This window comes from Homarus americanus, unplaced genomic scaffold, assembly GCF_018991925.1.
Source record: "Homarus americanus isolate GMGI-L3 unplaced genomic scaffold, GMGI_Hamer_2.0 scaffold30108, whole genome shotgun sequence".
NCBI classification, from domain to species: domain Eukaryota; kingdom Metazoa; phylum Arthropoda; class Malacostraca; order Decapoda; family Nephropidae; genus Homarus; species Homarus americanus.
This window is the reverse complement of record NW_024748109.1, coordinates 7,425,340-7,443,713: the sequence shown is the minus strand read 5'-3', so window position 1 is coordinate 7,443,713 and position 18,374 is coordinate 7,425,340. Positions and strand designations below refer to the sequence as shown.

Here is an 18,374-nt window from a genome sequence, read left to right as displayed (position 1 = left end):
CACACATTCCTGAAGTTTATGTTTACTCCGCAGGGAATATGCACTTGGCGCCACACACTCTGGGTATATCGTTCCTAGCGCCCATGATGGACTATAGCTGTGTGCCTCCCGATCACGCCTTCACCATCACCTCCATCACCTACGACGCCGACGGTACCAACCACACAACCATGTGAGTCTCTCGTAGAACAGTGAGTCAGTCACCTGTGTACAACCATGAGTCATCTCTGGTCAGTCACCCACAAAAGTCCTGTCGCCTTTCCTTCTGAACTACGAAGCCTGAGATTCAGACTCGTGAACCCGAAGCAGTAAATATTGATGCATTATTCTTTCCATAAAGGCTTCGGATTTACGAGTCTGACTCAAGGTTCGTGTTTCAGTAGGAGAGGCGATAGGACTTTTGAGGATGACTGTACAACCAAGTGTTCTGTTTACACTCTCCCCAAAAAGTATCCACCCCCCTCCCCGGCTTGATGTATTTGGAAATTAACACATTAACATAGCACAGTAGTCTAATTGTGAGTTGCACCTTCCGTTCTATCGTCTTACACCTGATAATCACCATGATATCTGCAGTATACTAACTATTCTCTACACAATGTAATGAAATAGGATGAATTGTGATACCATGTGCTAAACCAATAACGTCATGATCCGATATTACATTCATTTGCAAATATAGAAATTACAGGTGTATTATGATGCCATATCCAATTACAATGACATTACGATTCATTATGATTTACTGCAATTCGATATTATTTCTACCTCAATTGAAGAGGTAACAATTATGAATATAAAATATGATCTTATGATTCGTGCTGGCATCGGAACATTATCTGATACACAACGAGACGATGGCGTCAAGTCCTTCCATGGGATTGACAGTCACTGCAACCCATTGCAAGCTGTGTTGTCCAATGAGTCTCGGGTAGTAGTGTTGGTCATGGATTTCCAGCAGAAAACACTCACTATTTGACTGCAGTTAATATATTTTCGCTACATTAATATCATTATATTATTCTACTAAAGATGGAGCCCAGTGATTCACCATTACAATAAATGCCAGAAATAATAACTGGCAGCCTCACAGATACTAGGAAGGCAAACCTACCAACATAATGCAGGAATCACAGTTAGTGATCGGAAATATTCGTCCACTGTGACACATTATATCGATGAGGAAAAGGGCCAATACTTTCTGGGGGCGAGTGTACATGAGTTCTCTGGCGCCTACTTCATGTTCTTAGTCCAGCGGGTCTTCCGGCGGTAAACAATCCGGATTCCAAAACACGACACAAACCAAACAATCACAAACCATTGCAAAATAAAATTATCAAGTTCTCTTTTCAAATAAATTACAACTAGGCTCTTCAGGTAAGGACAAAGGTCATAATCACGAGTTATTTATGTATTAAAGTGTAAAAATATCCAGGTGTCTCCAGGTAAACTATTTCTAGATATCCGAGTTTCAATTACACCTGAGAGTCATTAATTTAACCAATTCAGGTGTTTATTAAGATACAGCTCTGTTAATTACGACGATAACACTGAAAAAAACTACTTATTTTATTGGCCACTTATAACCTTCGATATAACGGACTTTATTCTCTATATAATCCGTTAAATAGTTTTTTTTTTTACTGTACTGTGGAATTTCATCACCACACCTCTGCCTTCCTCCCACAGCGATAATTGTCACTACTACATCAACATCACTGAGGGCGGTGGAGGGTTTACCAAGAAGCCGTGTGATAAATGGGCCTACGACAATCATACCTTCGTCTCTACTCTCACCTCAGAGGTATGGATCTTTTAGAGTATGTACAGTACAGTCCCCTTCACTAGTGCGTTTACAGGGAGGAGGGGTCGTCAGATTTTGTGCAGTGTAGCAATGTTGTGTTTGCTTACATTCGATAAAAGGAAACTCGAAATAGTAAGCATAGTATAGAATCAAAGTAAAACAATATTAAACAAAAATATATATCTCAATGTAATGATCTGTGGAATGTTTATATAACGAGCCCCTGGTTAACAATTGTAGTCCCACTCCCACCCCATTAAATTCTTCTCATTTCTTTATTAATCGATTTATTTATGTTGTTGATGTGATTTTTATGTGTTTTTTGTTATAATAAAACCTTAAGGATATATTATTTTTGTGGGTCGTCTTTGAGTGCTGGAATGTGAGGTACGTGAATGACAGAGCAAGTATGTATGTATGTATGTATGTATGTATGTATGTATGTATGTATGTATGTATGTATGTATGTATGTATAGGACCATTCTCTCTCTCTCTCTCTCTCTTACTTTTCTCTCTCACCTTCCTCCAACAGTTTAACCTAGTATGCTCGTCGGAGTACCTAAGGCCCATTTACTCAAGCTTGTACATGTTTGGTACCCTTGTTGGAGCACCTATGAATGGAATACTCTCTGACAGGTACAGTAAGATGTTGTTTATATCACCTTCGTCATTAGTTCCTTCTTCATCACCACCTGCTTCTTCTTCGTCTCCTTCTTCGCCTTCTGTATTTTCTTTATTTCGTATTTTTCCTCCTCTTCCTCTCCCTCTATTCTTCTTTGTTTTCCTACGCTTCTTGTTCTTATTATTCTTTTTTCTTCTTCGTTTTCCTATGCCGCCTCTTCCTTTTTCTTCCTACCCCTCATTACTCGTCCCCCTTCTTTCTTCTACTCCGCCTTCTTCTTCCTTCTCCTCCTTCCTCTTATTTCTACTCTTTCTTCCCTTTCCCCCTCCTCTCCTCTTTTCTATAATCCCTGTTTAAAATAATATTGGAACATTTATAGAGAGTAAAATATCACCCTCTAGTTTAAGGGTTGCTGTTCATTCTCCTATTGTTTACATAGTTTAAAATAATATTGGAACATTTATAGAGAGTAAAATATCACCCTCTAGTTTAAGGATTGCTGTTCATTCTCCTATTGTTTACACAGGTATGGGAGGAAGACCATGTTATCTATCGGTCTCTTTGCTTACTTCTCAATAGCCACAGCATCAACCTGGATTCCCGTCTTCTCCGGTATCCTGGTTGTTCGGTTTATCCTCGGTCTTTTCCACCCAGTCGTCTTGCAGTCTGGATATATATTAGGTATGTTGTCTGTCTGTTTGTCTCTTCCTTCTGTTCTCTGTCTTTCTGTCTGTTTGTTCCTTCTGTCTCTCTGTCTCTCTCTCTTTCTTTCTCTTTTTTGTCAATCAATTTCTCTTTTATCTCTAGTTTTCATCTCCTCTCCCCTATGGTCATGCTATCCATGCTCACTCTTCCATGCTCACTCCCTATGCTCAACCCACATGCTCACCCCCCTACAAAAGAGTAAATTCACTTATTAATTCTTTCTTTTTTTATCAATTAGTTTATTTTAAGTTTAATTTATAGTAAGTAAGCTTAACAAAACTTTATGTCATACTGTGGAACAATTTGTCTTCTGTTTTGAAAGTCGATGTTTTAATTTTTTTTTCAAGACAAAATTTCTTCCATTTACCAAGACAGTTTTGTGTACACCCTTTTAATATTGTGTGTGTGTGTGTTGCAGTAATGGAAGTCACGGAGCCTCGGTATAGATCTGTGGTGGGGATCCTCATATCCTTACCCTGGGCAATAGGAACAGTAGCCTGGGGCGCCATCGCCTACTTTCTCAGGGACTGGAAGTGGCTCCAACTGGCAGTGACCCTCCCTGTCTTCCTCCTCCTCCCTCTCCTCTGGTAAGTACACCGTGAGACACAAACACACTTTCACCCTCAATGATCTCACTATGTTTTAAGTGTATGTGTCAAGTCTGTGAAGTTATGAGGGTATTAAGACCTACAGGGTACTAATGTATGTTCCTCCTTCGTCAGTAGTGTGTTAAGGATAATCATTATTGGCCAACATACTGATACAAGGTCCCGGTCTCTCTCTCTCTCTCTCTCGTTGTCATAATGCTGTAACAAGATAAACGCCACTTTTGATTTTAAGGAGCTATTTTCTGGGGGTATTTCAGAGGAGGGGGGAGGGGAGTTCAGGGGGAGAGAGGATGTTTCATGGGAGAGGGGTGTTTCAGGGGGGATGTTTCAGGGGGGAGGGGTGTGTTTCAGGGGGTGAGAGTGTTTTAGGGGAAGGACGTGAGATTAAATTGAAATTCTTTTCAGAGATTCCATTTCGAAGTTGATATATATACAGTAGCTCCATATTTTCCAACGACGATATTTTTCAAATTTCTGTCTAATAGCTATAACTGGATATCTTTAGATGGTTGATAACATATTACTACACGTTATAATTAGCCTGATTATATTGCTATCGTCGACTGTCACATGATACATAAGCTATCCAATATATTTCACCTTCTCTACCCCTCTGGCTGCCTCGTAGGTTCATCGACGAGTCTCCCCGTTGGCTTATAGTGAATGGACACATCGACAGAGCCCACAAGGTACTGAAGAAGGCTGCCCGCTGGAACCATTCCTCACTGCCACCCGCCGAGGAACTCACCATTCTCATGAGGGCAATACAGAAGGAGGTGAGAATGTACCGTGTCTCAGTACCGTGTCTCAATAGCGTGTCTAGCGTGTCTCAGTAGCGTGTTTTTTATATTCAAATCTTCTCTTTCTCATTTTCGCTTCTGATAGTATTGATTCGTTTATTTCCAGTCAGCCACAGCGAAGGATGCAGCGAGGGAGGAACACGGCGAGCTCACTTGTAAACAAAGAGTGTGCAACAGTATACGGAGACTCTTCATTCTCTTCAGGTCAGACAACAAACGAGTGAGCAATAACAGACGGATGAAAAACTACACACACTACCTCATGACGATACTGAATACTGTTTAATATAACTAATAATAATCATACCATCAACTTTTTTTTTTAACCTCTACAACTATATAAACTATCAAGATACAAATTCAAACATTGGATATATATTTTTTTTCTTCTATCTTTCAGGACCCCGAAACTACTGCTGATAACGGTGATGCTGTGTTTCAATTTCTTCTCTGTTGGTAGCATCTATTATGGGATGAGTCTCAATGCCGTCAACTACAGTGCTGATCCTCACGTGTATATGATGTTGGGCGGTGTAGTGGAAATCCCAGCATACACCGTCACGGCTCCTATCATCGCTCGTTTTGGCAGAAAATGGCCAAATATTGTCTTTTATCTCATCTGTGGTTCCGTCATCATGGCTCTGGCTTTCATACCCTCAAGTATTTAAATAGTTGGGTTATTATTATTATTGTTATTATTTACGTGGTGGAGAGAGAGAGAGAGAGAGAGAGAGAGAGAGAGAGAGAGAGAGAGAGAGGACCTGTGATATAAAAATAGAGATTTTAACTTTATGGTATAGGTCAGGTCAGGTCAGGTCAGGTCAGGTCAGGTCAGGCTAGAAAAAAAAAACCCGCTATATTTTCGGACCTCTTATAGGATGAAGGATGTACAGTAAATTACGTAGAAACTTCCACCAGGATAGGAGGGAGGTAGGAAGGATATAATTCAGAGGGGTGGATAACGTACAGTATATAAGACATCCTACCACGCCATAACACAAGTATCCAACACATCCTATCACGCCATAACACAAGTATCCAACACATCCTATCACGCCATAACACAAGTATCCAACACATCCTATCACGCCATAACACAAGTATACAACACATCCTATCACGCCATAACACAAGCATCCAACACATCCTATCACGCCATAACACAAGTATCCAACACATCCTATCACGCCATAACACAAGAACCCCTTCACTAATGCCCTACCTTCTCTCTCTCTCCCCCAGATATCATGTGGCTAGTGATGACTCTGGCCATGATAGGTAAAATGTGTATCAGTGCTGTATACCAAATCCTGTACCTCTACAGTATGGAGCTCTTCCCTACAGAAGTCCGTCTACAGGGACTTGGAATAAGTACCATAGCCTCGCGGATTGGTACCATAGTATCACCCTTTGTTACAGACTACCTGGTAAGATCTGTTATAGCATATTACTACATCATCTACAGTAGTAGTCCCCCTGCTGCTGTAGTAAAAATACATCTAATATATCTTATTTAATTATACATCACTGTGGTTTTATATTGTACCTAATCTAACCTAACCTGTATATATGGATAAATATGTGATTATATAAATTGACTGATATAGATTATTATTATTAGACAGACAGACAGACAGATAGATAGATAAATAGATAGGAGCATATAGACAGGACAACAAAAAGTGGATTTAAAAATGAAGCTCTCTCTCTCTCTCTCTCTCTCTCTCTCTCTAGGGGCCACTGTACTCGTGGGTGCCATCTCTGGTATTCGGGGTGGTGGCACTACTCTCTGGGGTATCCATGCTGCCCCTGAAAGAGACCCTTGGCACTAAGATACCTGATACTATTACGGACCTGGAGAACCCTGGTCATCAACTAATCCTCAGGTAGGTACTCGCACTCACTCACTTACTCACTCACGCACTCACTTACTCACATTTTTTGTTTGTTAAGGAAATTTTGCCTATCTGGTAACACTTTATTTATCTCCATTTAAACGGGATTTTTTTTACACCTAACGGGCCCTCGATATAACGGACTTTCATTGCCATATACAGTAATTCGGATTTTATAGATTCAGATTTCAATTGTAAACAAATTCTTATAGTTGTCTTCATGTAAACAGATCATATGTTGAATGTAAGCATACTGTTATCCTCATATGAGCGGTTCTGGTGTCGAGTGTAAACAATAAACAGACAAACTTATTGATATCCGTAGTTCAGGTGTCGAATGTAAACAACAGCTTAAAATTGTCTTTTATAATTCACAGAACAGCAGAAGAAGAGGAGGAAACGGAGATGGCTAAACTCCGAGCCTAGAACACCTTTGGACACCTCTGAATATATTTGGACACCTCCGGACACATTTGGACACCTCTGGACACCATTGAATACCTTTTGGCACATCTGGACACCCTGGACACGTCCTAGTGGTAGGGAGGGTATTGAAAATGGGCTATCCAGTATATTAGGACATTTATTACTCTCTGAAGTGTCCTATTCCTGAACTACGCTGTGTCTAAGGACATCTCTTGCCTCTGGAGTGTCCAAGTGGTAATGAACTTTAAACAAGAGGACATTACCGATGAAGAAATTTATACAGTAGTGTCCCAAACCTGAACAAACGTTGTGTATAAAGTTAGGTTAGGTTAGGACACTGAACTGATGTTGATGTGATAATGATTCTCTGATGAACAAAATACAGATTCTTAAAGTTCAGTCTAAAAGTATGGGACCTGTAGCTGATCATGTGATGTAACCTGCTGCTAAACAACCTTCATGGTACTGTAACCTGCAGCAACAACCCAGAATACACTAACTACTAAACTACGACTGAATCATCCATTGAATACAGCTGGTAACATCAAGAGATATACTGTATACCCTTCCAGTAGCTAGACACTGGAGGTGACTTTTAATTCTCGAACAGAAACAAAACAAAAACAATAATAAAAACAATAATAAACAAAAGAATTAATAAGACTATAGGCCAGTACACTTTTATTATTAATTTCTTTGTTAGTTAATCGATGGATTATATATTTGTATGTTGAGATGTTTATTAGTCAGATTTTATTAGTAAATGTTGTGTTTATGTTGAAGTAATAGAGAAAGTATGTTTTGAATGTTATTTTGGTGTGTGTGTGTGTGTGTGTGTGTGTGTGTGTGTTTGTGTGTGTGTTAGTTCTATGGTGACACTGAACACACACACACACACACAAAATAACTGACATGGCTGACAATAAAGCCTACATGATACAATGATTAATAGTTCGAGAGAGAGAGAGAGAGAGAGAGAGAGAGAGAGAGAGAGAGAGAGAGTTTAAGTAGTTTCTAACGTACGAATATATCACTTCATGTTTACTGTGATGTCATAGCCTATTAAGACATATATAAAAACTAACAATACCAACTTATTGTATTATTATTATTATTATACACTATATTACAATACGTATCATCCATTGAATGTCAACAGTCATCGAACGTCCTAGATAGGAAGACAGTGACTCATCCAACCCAACTACAATTCACTCAGAAAGAATCTCAAGGTAAAGTGAGGGGTGGAATTTGTCAAACAGAATCTATTGTATATAATTATGAATAACTTAGAGAAAGTTTCAGTCTTACGTTGAAAATCTGTTCAGCGTGACGTAACTTTTGATCGTATTATATAATTTATTTTTAGTTTCGATGTGAGTATTTTATAGCAAAAAAACATTAATCCCTTCAATATTATTTGTTTAAAATTTCCTTCTCATTTCTGAATAATGATATGGTCACCCCTTAAAAATTTTAATTTGTGACCTAATTAATATTCGTTTTCTATGAATATAATTACAGAGAATGGTGCGATTGGCGGTAATACTAAAGATACGGGCTCTCTGTTATTTTATAGCAGCTATACTGAAGACTTTATTGAGTAAGTATTATAAAATTCTTTGATACAATAAAGTTTTAGTTTTGAATTTATACATGGAATAAAAAGAGACCACTCTACAGTTGACAGTAAGCCAAATAGTGTTTTCGGTCATTTCTCTAACAAAGAATGATTTTTTTTGGGGGGGTGGGCAAGGAGGTACTATACAAGCTACATTATTTATTTATTATTTATACTATTTATCAGTTTACTAAGCGTTTGGGCGGTCAATCAGTGATTTGGTTATTTCTTACGACTCTCATTGTCCAGTGTTAGCGCAGGAGGAAATTACTGTATCAAGAAAAAACCTGTCATGTTTGGTGGAGTCACACTGGGAGCTACTTCTCTCTCCATCACTTGATAAGATATGCTTTACAAGATGTACCTCCTCAGGGTTACTACTAGTCTAACAATAAATGCACCTGACCATTCTCTACTTCAATAAATCTCATTGTTTATACCAAATAAGTGTGATGGTGTGATGCTAATGAAGACACTATGCTATAAAATTTTAGTTTAACTGGAAAAGAGTTAGATGTTATACTCTATCATTATTTCTCAGTCCTCCTTAAGAGCAACAACGCTGAAATTCTCTGTTCCGGTCATATCTATGCTCGTCTTCTCCTCAGATTATAATATCAATTTGTTTCGGACACCTGGAGGACAATATAAATTAATCTATATAACTAGACTCCCCATTTAACGCCTGCCTTTGACCTTCATGCAAATGCTGAGAGAGTTATCGTCCCAGTGAAGGCTAACGAGCTGACAGGCAGAGACAAAAGACAAAATAATTGTCTCATCAACCCCAATAACTGTCTCCCATTTATCGTTTAAGGTAAATCTCTTCCCCTTGAGATAAAACAAAACCAAAAGGGGAGGGGGGGGGGTGTTTATGTTTCAGCCCAGAGGTGAAGACAACGGTGACTAGATCTTAGTGGCCATTGAGGAAGCATTGTGGCGGGGTTATATCTACTGTACTCTATTGCTAATGGAGTTTGGTGTGTTGTCCTTATGTCAACAACGTGGTGAGAGAGAGAGAGAGAGAGAGAGAGAGAGATAGAGAGAGAGAGAGAGAGAGAGAGAGAGAGAGAGGTGACGCAGCTATCGGTTTTACATTACTACAACTACTACTACTACTACTACTGTTACTACTACGGTACTACTATTACACCAACTTCTACTCCTACACAAATTTCTCCTGGGATCGAAATGTCTACAGCTAGAGGGTTGTATTACGTCGAGTGTGTGTGTGTATACAAAATCAAGTAAATGATCCAAACAGCTCCAGTCTCCTGTCCATTTGTACACACTAATGCCAACACATACAATAAGGGCAAACCTCATCGCGGTGCTTGATGTAAACAATGTTGATAGTATTCAATATTTAATCACGTTTTGTATTACGTATCTAAGATTTCTCTCTCTCTCTATCTCTCTCTCTCTCTCTCTCTATCTCTCTCTCTCTCTCTATCTCTCTCTCTCTCTCTCTCTCTCTCTCTCCAAAATCAGGGGCGGAACTTAACGTAGTGTCCGGTCCGTGGCGTTGGCTAATTTTTTTTTCAACACACCCGAGACAAGATGAAGGTCGGGTTACAAGTTGCAAAGTGTAGTGCAACATTGTGCATCTTTTCAAGCAAGTGAAGTAGCTAGTTTATGAGAGCTAATGGGGGGTTATTGTTTAACCTTGACAAACTTGTAAATAGGTCCAGTTCTAAGTCATGCAGTATTTGTTTAATATATTTAAATTTGGAGTAATTTTAATGTCGAATATTTTTGTTTTAATTCATTTGCTGAATAAGTGACGTCATAACTGCAGTTAGATTATTAGGAAAGTTATGAAGTGTTCGTCCTTCTGCGAGGCAATGCTGATCACGTGAGACGAATAATTTTTTTCGCTTTGAGAAATTAAGATATTTGATAAAGTTGTAAGAAGGACAAAAAATCAATAACTAACACGAAATCACGTAGAAATAAATTACCTTTTATAAATAGTTCCTTTTTCGTCTCCTTTCCTGTTTCACGAACAAGGAAATTAGGGTAAGAGTTAAGTCTTTTAAACAACATATTGTCAGTGTTGGAACATTGTCAGGGAGGTCAACACTAGTGTCTCATGAGGGGCATTGGGGCTCGCGCAACTCCTCCGTCCAGTTAGGAGAAATTCGATCGATCAAAGGTGAGTGAAATTGTTTTCAGATAGAATTTATGGGAAAAACAATAATTTAAGAATCAAATTCGTCAATGTTTGTAAAAATAAAAAAAAAGAATACTGGAGAAAAGAAAAAAACCAGATTGTAAATACGGGTATGTCTCACACCAGCCTCACACTGTCTTCATTCGTTTATCATCGAGACATTGACAACAGATAAACTAAATACGCTATGATTGACTGATTAGATTATACTTAGTGATGGAAACAATCATCTTTTTATTATTGATGTAAACATTAACACTTGAAACAAATAAATGAGAACGTGGTCTTAAATTCAATTCACAGTTATTATAAAGAACAAATTCCCGTCACACAATTTTTTTCCAGCCAATCAGACGCTTTAGTTACATTATATCTGGTACTATAGCTGCTCAAGCGACTGTAACCAGTTTAAACCGACCTTGAGCCGTGATGGGATGAAGGATGGGTGTCAAAGCCGAGCCCAACTGAGGCTACGGTACACCATCTGTAGCTGACAATGTTCAATATATATCGTAGGTTAAAAACAAAACAAAACTCAGTGATTAATATTAAGTATTATTGATACTATACAGTAGGTCTTTCTGTTACAACATTTGTTACTTATTTAAACAGATTTCATCGTTTATACTTCTGAATTGGCATCTGATCTATGATTGGTGGAGCCTTGAACGAGCAAAAAACAAAGCTCTTAATACGGATAATATACAGTTTTCTGGCAATTTTGTATCAGTATATACCGTCTGCAGGACCAAGAACTGAGTTACCCAATTATTTGTGTGTGTGCATCAATACAAGGTTCTAATTATCAACACCAGCTGGGGTTGGGTGGTTTATTTTCGAACACTGAGGGTACGACTTGTGTGTTTACAAAGTTTGTGTTTACAATTTGCGTGTTTACACTGAACATTCCTCGCGGGTCATCACGGATTACTGTGACACCAAACTCCTTCCAAACTCTCCACACTCACCCCAGTGCCAACTCTCCACACTCACCCCAGTGCCAACTCTCCAAACTGCAACCCCAGTGCCAACTCTCCAAACTCACCCCAGTGCCAACTCTCCACACTCACCCCAGTGCCAGTGCCAACTCTCCACACTCACCCCAGTGCCAACTCTCCACACTCACCCCAGTGCCAACTCTCCAAACTCACCCCAGTGCCAACTCTCCAAACTCACCCCAGTGCCAGGAGTGCCAGTGCCAACTAAACTCACCCCAGTGCCAACTCTCCACACTCACCCCAGTGCCAACTCTCCAAACTCACCCCAGTGCCAACTCTCCACACTCACCCCCAGTGCCAGTGCCAACTCTCCACACTCACCCCAGTGCCAACTCTCCAAACTCACCCCAGTGCCAACTCTCCACACTCACCCCCAGTGCCAACTCTCCATAAGAGGTACTGGAGCAGAGGCCGCACAAAAGGTCACAAAAGCCGGGAGGGAGGGAAGTATTGGAGGCCAGTAGGAGGTAACAAGAGGCCAGCCGGGAGATAAACTGAGTCAGAAAAAAACACCTCATGAAGTGATGCAGTTAGCGGGGAATTTTATCTGACGTAGAGAAACACAGAAGTGCTTATAACTACTGCTGGTGTGTGTGTGTGTGTGTGTGTGTGTGTGTGTGTGTGTGTGTGTGTGTGTGTGTGGGTGGTGTGGGTGGGTGTGTGTGTGTGTTAGTTTTTAAGAAGACTCCCCATATTAAGACATGTCTACTTGCTGCCACACTTTCTGCCTCCTATATCCAGCACCACCAGGTAAAACCTACTGGCAGGTTAAATGTCACTACTACTACTACTTTGCTGAAACTCGAAATCGCGTATGACGATCATCCAGCTATGATACAATGATACCAGTTATTAAAGATGTCACCTTCGTTGGTGATCTCTGAGGTGACTCTAGAAGCGGAAGGAGCGGCGACAGGTTACGGCATTGGCGCTTGTCTGCCTCGGTATGCAGTCGGGTTAACTCGAAAGTATTGACACCTTATCGTGTGGTGCTCCTCCAAGCGTTACGGTGTGGAGTGATCGACTCCCAGGTGAGGGGGTCGATTTGTCACTTTTTCAGGTTTGTCTTAAGACTGTCCTTATACCTTTTCAGTTGCCTGCCGGCGTTGCGTTTACTATTCGTTAGGTGACTGCAAATTAGTTACTTTGGCAGCCTCGATGCTCCTACAATTGGTGTCAGCGAGAATACTGGCATTTGTTCTCTTGTCTTCCCAAGCGTCTTGAGGTGCCTCCTATATGTGACCCATGTCTCGCTGCCATATAGCAGGGTGGGGAGAACCACTGATCGATATATGTGCAGCTTTGTTGATAATAACAGCTCCCTACAGCTGAAGACACGGGTACGGAGTCTGCCAAAGGCTTGAGACACACATTTGATCCGCAGTGGTGGACAGGCAGGAGCTAAGGTACTGGAAATGATTAACATTGAAGAGGATAGTGCCGTTAACTTGAATGGATGGTGGAGGCGTTGTTGAACCAGGGAAAAACTGGAACAGAATCTATGTCTTGTGTACGTTTACTTCAAGGTCGAAGTGAGTATACGCATTTGCGTAGGTGTTCAAGATCTCCTGTAGGTCGCGTTCATTGTGAGCAACAAAGGTGAGGTTGTCTGCATACCGAAGTTCAGTGATGGAAACTGCCGACATTGCCTGGAGTCGTCTTATGTTGAAAAGACCCTTCATCCGGTACTGGATGTCCACTCAGCTGGCTAAATTGACACTGGCACGAGTAAGGAAGGCAGCCAAGAAAATGGAAAAGAGATTTGATGTCAGTACACATCCTTGTTTTACCCCCGTTTGGATGAGGAAGAACTCAGACCTACACCAACACTCACGTACACCAACACTCACGTACACCAACACTCACGTACACCAACACTCACGTACACCAACACTCACGTACACCAACACCAGATAATACCCACACGTACATAAGCCCTTCATACCCTTAAACAGTTAATGGTTTCTCTATCCTGGCCTGTCCAATGAACTAAACCTATACTTATTTTCTATCCATCCACTAGCCTTAACTATCTTCTAAACACTTTTAACTAAACTAACTTCAAATTCTCACATCAAGTTCCTCAGAGTAACTAGACCATTATTCCGGGTCATGATAAGTTGAAAAAAAAATCAGGGTCACATAAACAAAAAAAATACAATAAAAAAGCTACATTAAGAAGTAAACGCTAATGGTATTAAGAGACCAAACTCATCACTTTTTTTCCCCTTACAATTAATCTAAACTCAACGTTCTTATCTAACACACAAGACTGGATTAGTGTTCCATATCATGTTGTTATCATCGTCGTGGTTCTTGAGTCGTTGTTATCATCCTATCATACTGTGTTAAGTAACGTTGTTTTGGGTCAGAATGAGGCTGGTGTTTGTGCCCGAGTAACAGCAGGTGATTTATGTTCCGTACAGGCCACAAGTGTTCCATGAAGATCATAGGTGTTCCGTATAGGCCATAAGTGTTCCGTACTGGCCATAAGTGTTCCGTACAGACCACAAGTGTTCCATGAAGATAATAGGTGTTCCGTATAGGCCATAAGTGTTCCGTACTGGCCATAAGTGTTCATAAGTGTTCCGTACAGACCACAAGTGTTCCATGAAGATAATAGGTGTTCCGTATAGGCCATAAGTGTTCCGTACTGGCCATAAGTGTTCATAAGTGTTCCGTACAATCCACAAGTGTTCCATACAGGCCATAAGTGTTCAGTACAGTCCACAAGTGTTCCATGAGGGACCATAAGTGTTCCGTACAGTCCACAAGTGTTCCATGATGGACCATATGTGTTCCGTACATACCATAAGTGTTCCATACAATTCTTAAGTGTTCCATACAGATCATAAGTGTTCCATGAAGACCGTAAGTGTTCTGTACAGGCCACCATTCCCATATAGAGATTCATCAACATCTCCATCAGGTTAGGTTAGGTTAGGTTAGGTTAGGTTAGGTTAGGTTAAAACTCGAAAGTATTAGAAATGAAAGTTATCTATCAGTCCATATAGGAGTAATTACAAACAGTTACCAATAAGTCGTATAGTACAGTGTGGTAACCTAACCTAACCTAACCTAACCTAACCTAACCTGACCTAACTTTTCTAAGTATCAAGTTATAAATACAATAAGAACGCGACATTCTTTTGTTATTGTACGGGGAAAAAAAGTGAAGATCGATTTCCTGCATATCTTTGTTGGTGAAGCAAAATGATGGATAATTTTTATGAGTGTTTATCTGTTAAAGTGCCTACGTTTTGAACTAGGCAATCTAGGGGTTAAAGGTGTGGCACTGTAAGGGTCAATAGTGTGGCACATTATCACCAAAGTCAAGAGAATAGTTGAAACTAAATGACGGGAAGATAAGGTGTACAGACAGACCCTACTAACCTAACCTAACACGGCATTGACCTCATTGTATACACGTTTAATACATCTCTTAACTTAATCTTTGTATAATTATGGTAAATTTGCTTTTTTATAGATGATTAAAACTCACGATTAACTAGTGTATTTTACCCCCTGAATGTATAATGTATTTTGTGTATAGTTGTGTATATAATTTTTCATTCATGGATAGATTTATTGTGAATATATTTTTTCTTTGTAGGTTGTGAGTAGTAAAGTCCTCTTGTTTCTTCTACTCACTGTATTCCCTCTGGTGTTGCGGCTCCTTCAGAATGGTTTCCTCTACCAGCACTTTTGACGATCTCCTGACAGAGTTGGGTACCGGCAAATGGAACTATATTTACTTCTACGCCGCCTCCCTCTGTGAGTCAGTGTCCTCTTGTTGTAGCCACCTACTAGTTCTCTCACCACTTAAGACACATCACACGAGTCATCTCACCCACTTACAGTATCGTGTTTATATTAAACTCCTCAAGACCTGTTCACCTTATATACAGTTCCTCCAATTATACGACGCTTTTGTCTACCTGTGTGTGTGTGTGTGTTTGTTTGTTTGTTTCGTTCTCTCTTTGTTTACCTTTCTAGGATATGTTTTGTTTACCTGTTTATTGTTTACCTACTCACCTATATGTCTACGTTTGTTTGTTTGTCTACCACATTAAGTCTTATGTCTCTCTGTTTGTCTATCTGTTTACCTGTTCTTTCCTATTTATCTACCAACCTATAATTATCTCTTATACTAGTTAACCTCTACCTATTTCATTAAGTATATATACCTGTACTTCCATATACACCTGCTTGCTCGTAGACACACACACACACACACACACACACACACACACACACACACACACACACACCTGTTGGAGTCCTAATTAACTCATTTACATAATCACCTGTGTTATATAACTGTGGGAATGCATAAGTAACACACAGATTATCACAACCTAACCTAACCTAACCTAACCTAACCTAAACCTAACCTAAATCTAACCTTAACCTAACCTAAATCTAACGTAACACCGTGTCTTATTATAGGGTTCTGCATCATCCCACCCCAGGCGCTAAGTGGTACCTTCCTTGCTCCCGCCATTGGCTACAGCTGTCGCCCTCCTTCGCATTATATCAACGCCACCCTTTCAACGTAAGTCCCACTCCAACTAACATTACCACAAGCACTACTTTCCGCCTCAGGTCCACCACATTCACACCCTGTAAGTCATTCTAACAGTGTCGGGTTCTGTAGGTTAAGAAATATGATGTGATTATATATATCTATATATTAAAAAATCCTTAATATTATCTTGTGTTTTTTCTGTGTTTTATCTTTTTATCAGTATTTAGATTAATGTAAACAATGATAAGAGAATGAAATTGTTTCAGTGTGTACGTTTGTGTTCCTCTCCTTCTACAGTGACTCCTGCAGTTATCTGGTCAACACGACGGCGACCAGTTGGGAGGCGGTGAAGGAGAGATTGCAGAAGGAGGAGGAGGAGGAGGAGTGGGTTCCTTGTACTATGTGGGACTTCGATACTTTAGTCTTTTCCTCCACCCTGACCTCTGAGGTACATAACATACATACATACATACATACATACATACATACATACATAGAAAATAGTACACACAATAAAACACACATAAGATTAAAAACCTAACTTAAGATTTCCTGAGTTATCCATCAGATGTAGTTTAGAAGTCGATGTCATTTTTAAAGAGTGATATAGCTAAGCAGTAAGCACATTAAGCAGTAAGCACATTAAGCAGTAAGCACATTAAGCAGTAAGCACATTAAGCAGTAAGCACATTAAGCAGTGACATTAAGCAGTAAGCACATTAAGCAGTAAGCACATTAAGCAGTAAGCACATTAAGCAGTAAGCACATTAAGCAGTAAGCACATTAAGCAGTAAGCACATTAAGCAGTAAGCACATTAAGCAGTAAGCACATTAAACAGTAAGCACATTAAGCAGTAAGCACATTAAGCAGTAAGCACATTAAGCAGTAAGCACATTAAGCAGTAAGCACATTAAGCAGTAAGCACATTAAGCAGAAACTCATCTCACCTGCTGTTCTCCTTCACAGTTCGGTCTGGTGTGCGAGAGACAACACCTGAGAGCCTTCTATCAAAGCATATTCATGATAGGTAACTTCATCAGTCCTATACTGGGTGGATACCTTGCCGACAGGTAGGTCATTGAGTACTTCTATTTACCCTTTTTCGTCTCTCCCTTTCCCTCTATTTTCTTTATGTCTGTGTTTCTCTGTCTGTCTGTCTCTGTCTTTCTGTCTCTTTTCATCTCCCCTCCCTTCTCTTTTCTATCCTTCTTTCCCTGTCTGTGTTTACCTGTCTGTCTCTCTGTCTACTCTATCTCTTCCCGTCTCTCTAAAATAATTAAATGTACTATAATGAAGAGAAAACAAATGTGTATGTTGTTATAATCATTTAATTTCCTCAAGAAAAGAGAGATTCAAATGGTAGTTTACTTGGAGGCGAAAGGAGGCAGTTACGACAGGGTTGGGTTAGGTTGGGTTTGGTTGGGTTAGGTTGGGTTAGGTTGGGTTAGGTTGGGTTTGGTTGGGTTAGGTTGGGTTAGGTTGGGTTCGGTTGGGTTCGGTTGGGTTAGGTTGGGTTCGGTTGGGTTAGGTTGATGATCTATAACACAGGTGGACGTTGGTGTTCTAGGTTCGGCCGTAAGATTGTGTCCGGATCCTTACTTCTGGTGCTGACTACCGTTGGCATAGCGATCTGTTGTTTGAATAACTTCGCTGCTATCCTCGCTTGCCGTTTTATCCTGGGCTGTGTTAACCTTTCCACCTTCTACGTCCTTGGTAAATCATCTTAACTACATCCTCTACAGAACGGATAATATATAAAACAAACCACTAACGCATAAATTATAGTCTTAAATATAATCTTTCCCTAAACAATATAATTTTCCCGACATATTTCTTATACGCATTATTCCTGGGACAATATAATATAAATTTCCTCTAAATAAACATCGATATTTTAGTTATTTTGTCCATTCTTGTGTCGACAGCGATGGAGGTATGCGAAACTAAACACAGATCGATTGTAGGCATTATGTCGGCTCTGCCCTGGGCATTCGGTACCATGGGTTGGGGAGGTGCCGGGTATCTGATCCGTGACTGGCGCTGGTTACAACTAGCCATTACTTTACCTTCCATACTGCTGTACCCTGCCTTATGGTGAGTACCCAATCACTCATTAATGTTAAAGATAACGACAAAATTACAATAAATTATCTTTTTTTTTCATCTCATATGGAAGAAAATAATGAAAAGCG

The 18,374-nt window shown here is 39.9% G+C and overlaps 1 protein-coding gene across 1 annotated transcript in view; it reads left to right on the top strand.

Moving 5' to 3' along the window:
- Positions 1-18,374, top strand: part of LOC121880103 — a 38,513-nt gene that overhangs the window by 16,721 nt on the left and 3,418 nt on the right. Inside the window, exons 3-19 of the mRNA XM_042387158.1 lie at positions 34-172; positions 1,690-1,804; positions 2,338-2,441; positions 2,954-3,108; positions 3,551-3,719; positions 4,369-4,516; positions 4,647-4,744; positions 4,941-5,200; positions 5,783-5,967; positions 6,275-6,426; positions 11,706-12,049; positions 15,275-15,427; positions 16,103-16,208; positions 16,479-16,629; positions 17,149-17,252; positions 17,750-17,895; positions 18,108-18,276. Coding sequence (XP_042243092.1) covers positions 34-172; positions 1,690-1,804; positions 2,338-2,441; positions 2,954-3,108; positions 3,551-3,719; positions 4,369-4,516; positions 4,647-4,744; positions 4,941-5,200; positions 5,783-5,967; positions 6,275-6,426; positions 11,706-12,049; positions 15,275-15,427; positions 16,103-16,208; positions 16,479-16,629; positions 17,149-17,252; positions 17,750-17,895; positions 18,108-18,276 — 2,698 coding nt within the window. The remainder of the gene's footprint in view (positions 1-33; positions 173-1,689; positions 1,805-2,337; positions 2,442-2,953; positions 3,109-3,550; positions 3,720-4,368; positions 4,517-4,646; positions 4,745-4,940; positions 5,201-5,782; positions 5,968-6,274; positions 6,427-11,705; positions 12,050-15,274; positions 15,428-16,102; positions 16,209-16,478; positions 16,630-17,148; positions 17,253-17,749; positions 17,896-18,107; positions 18,277-18,374) is intronic.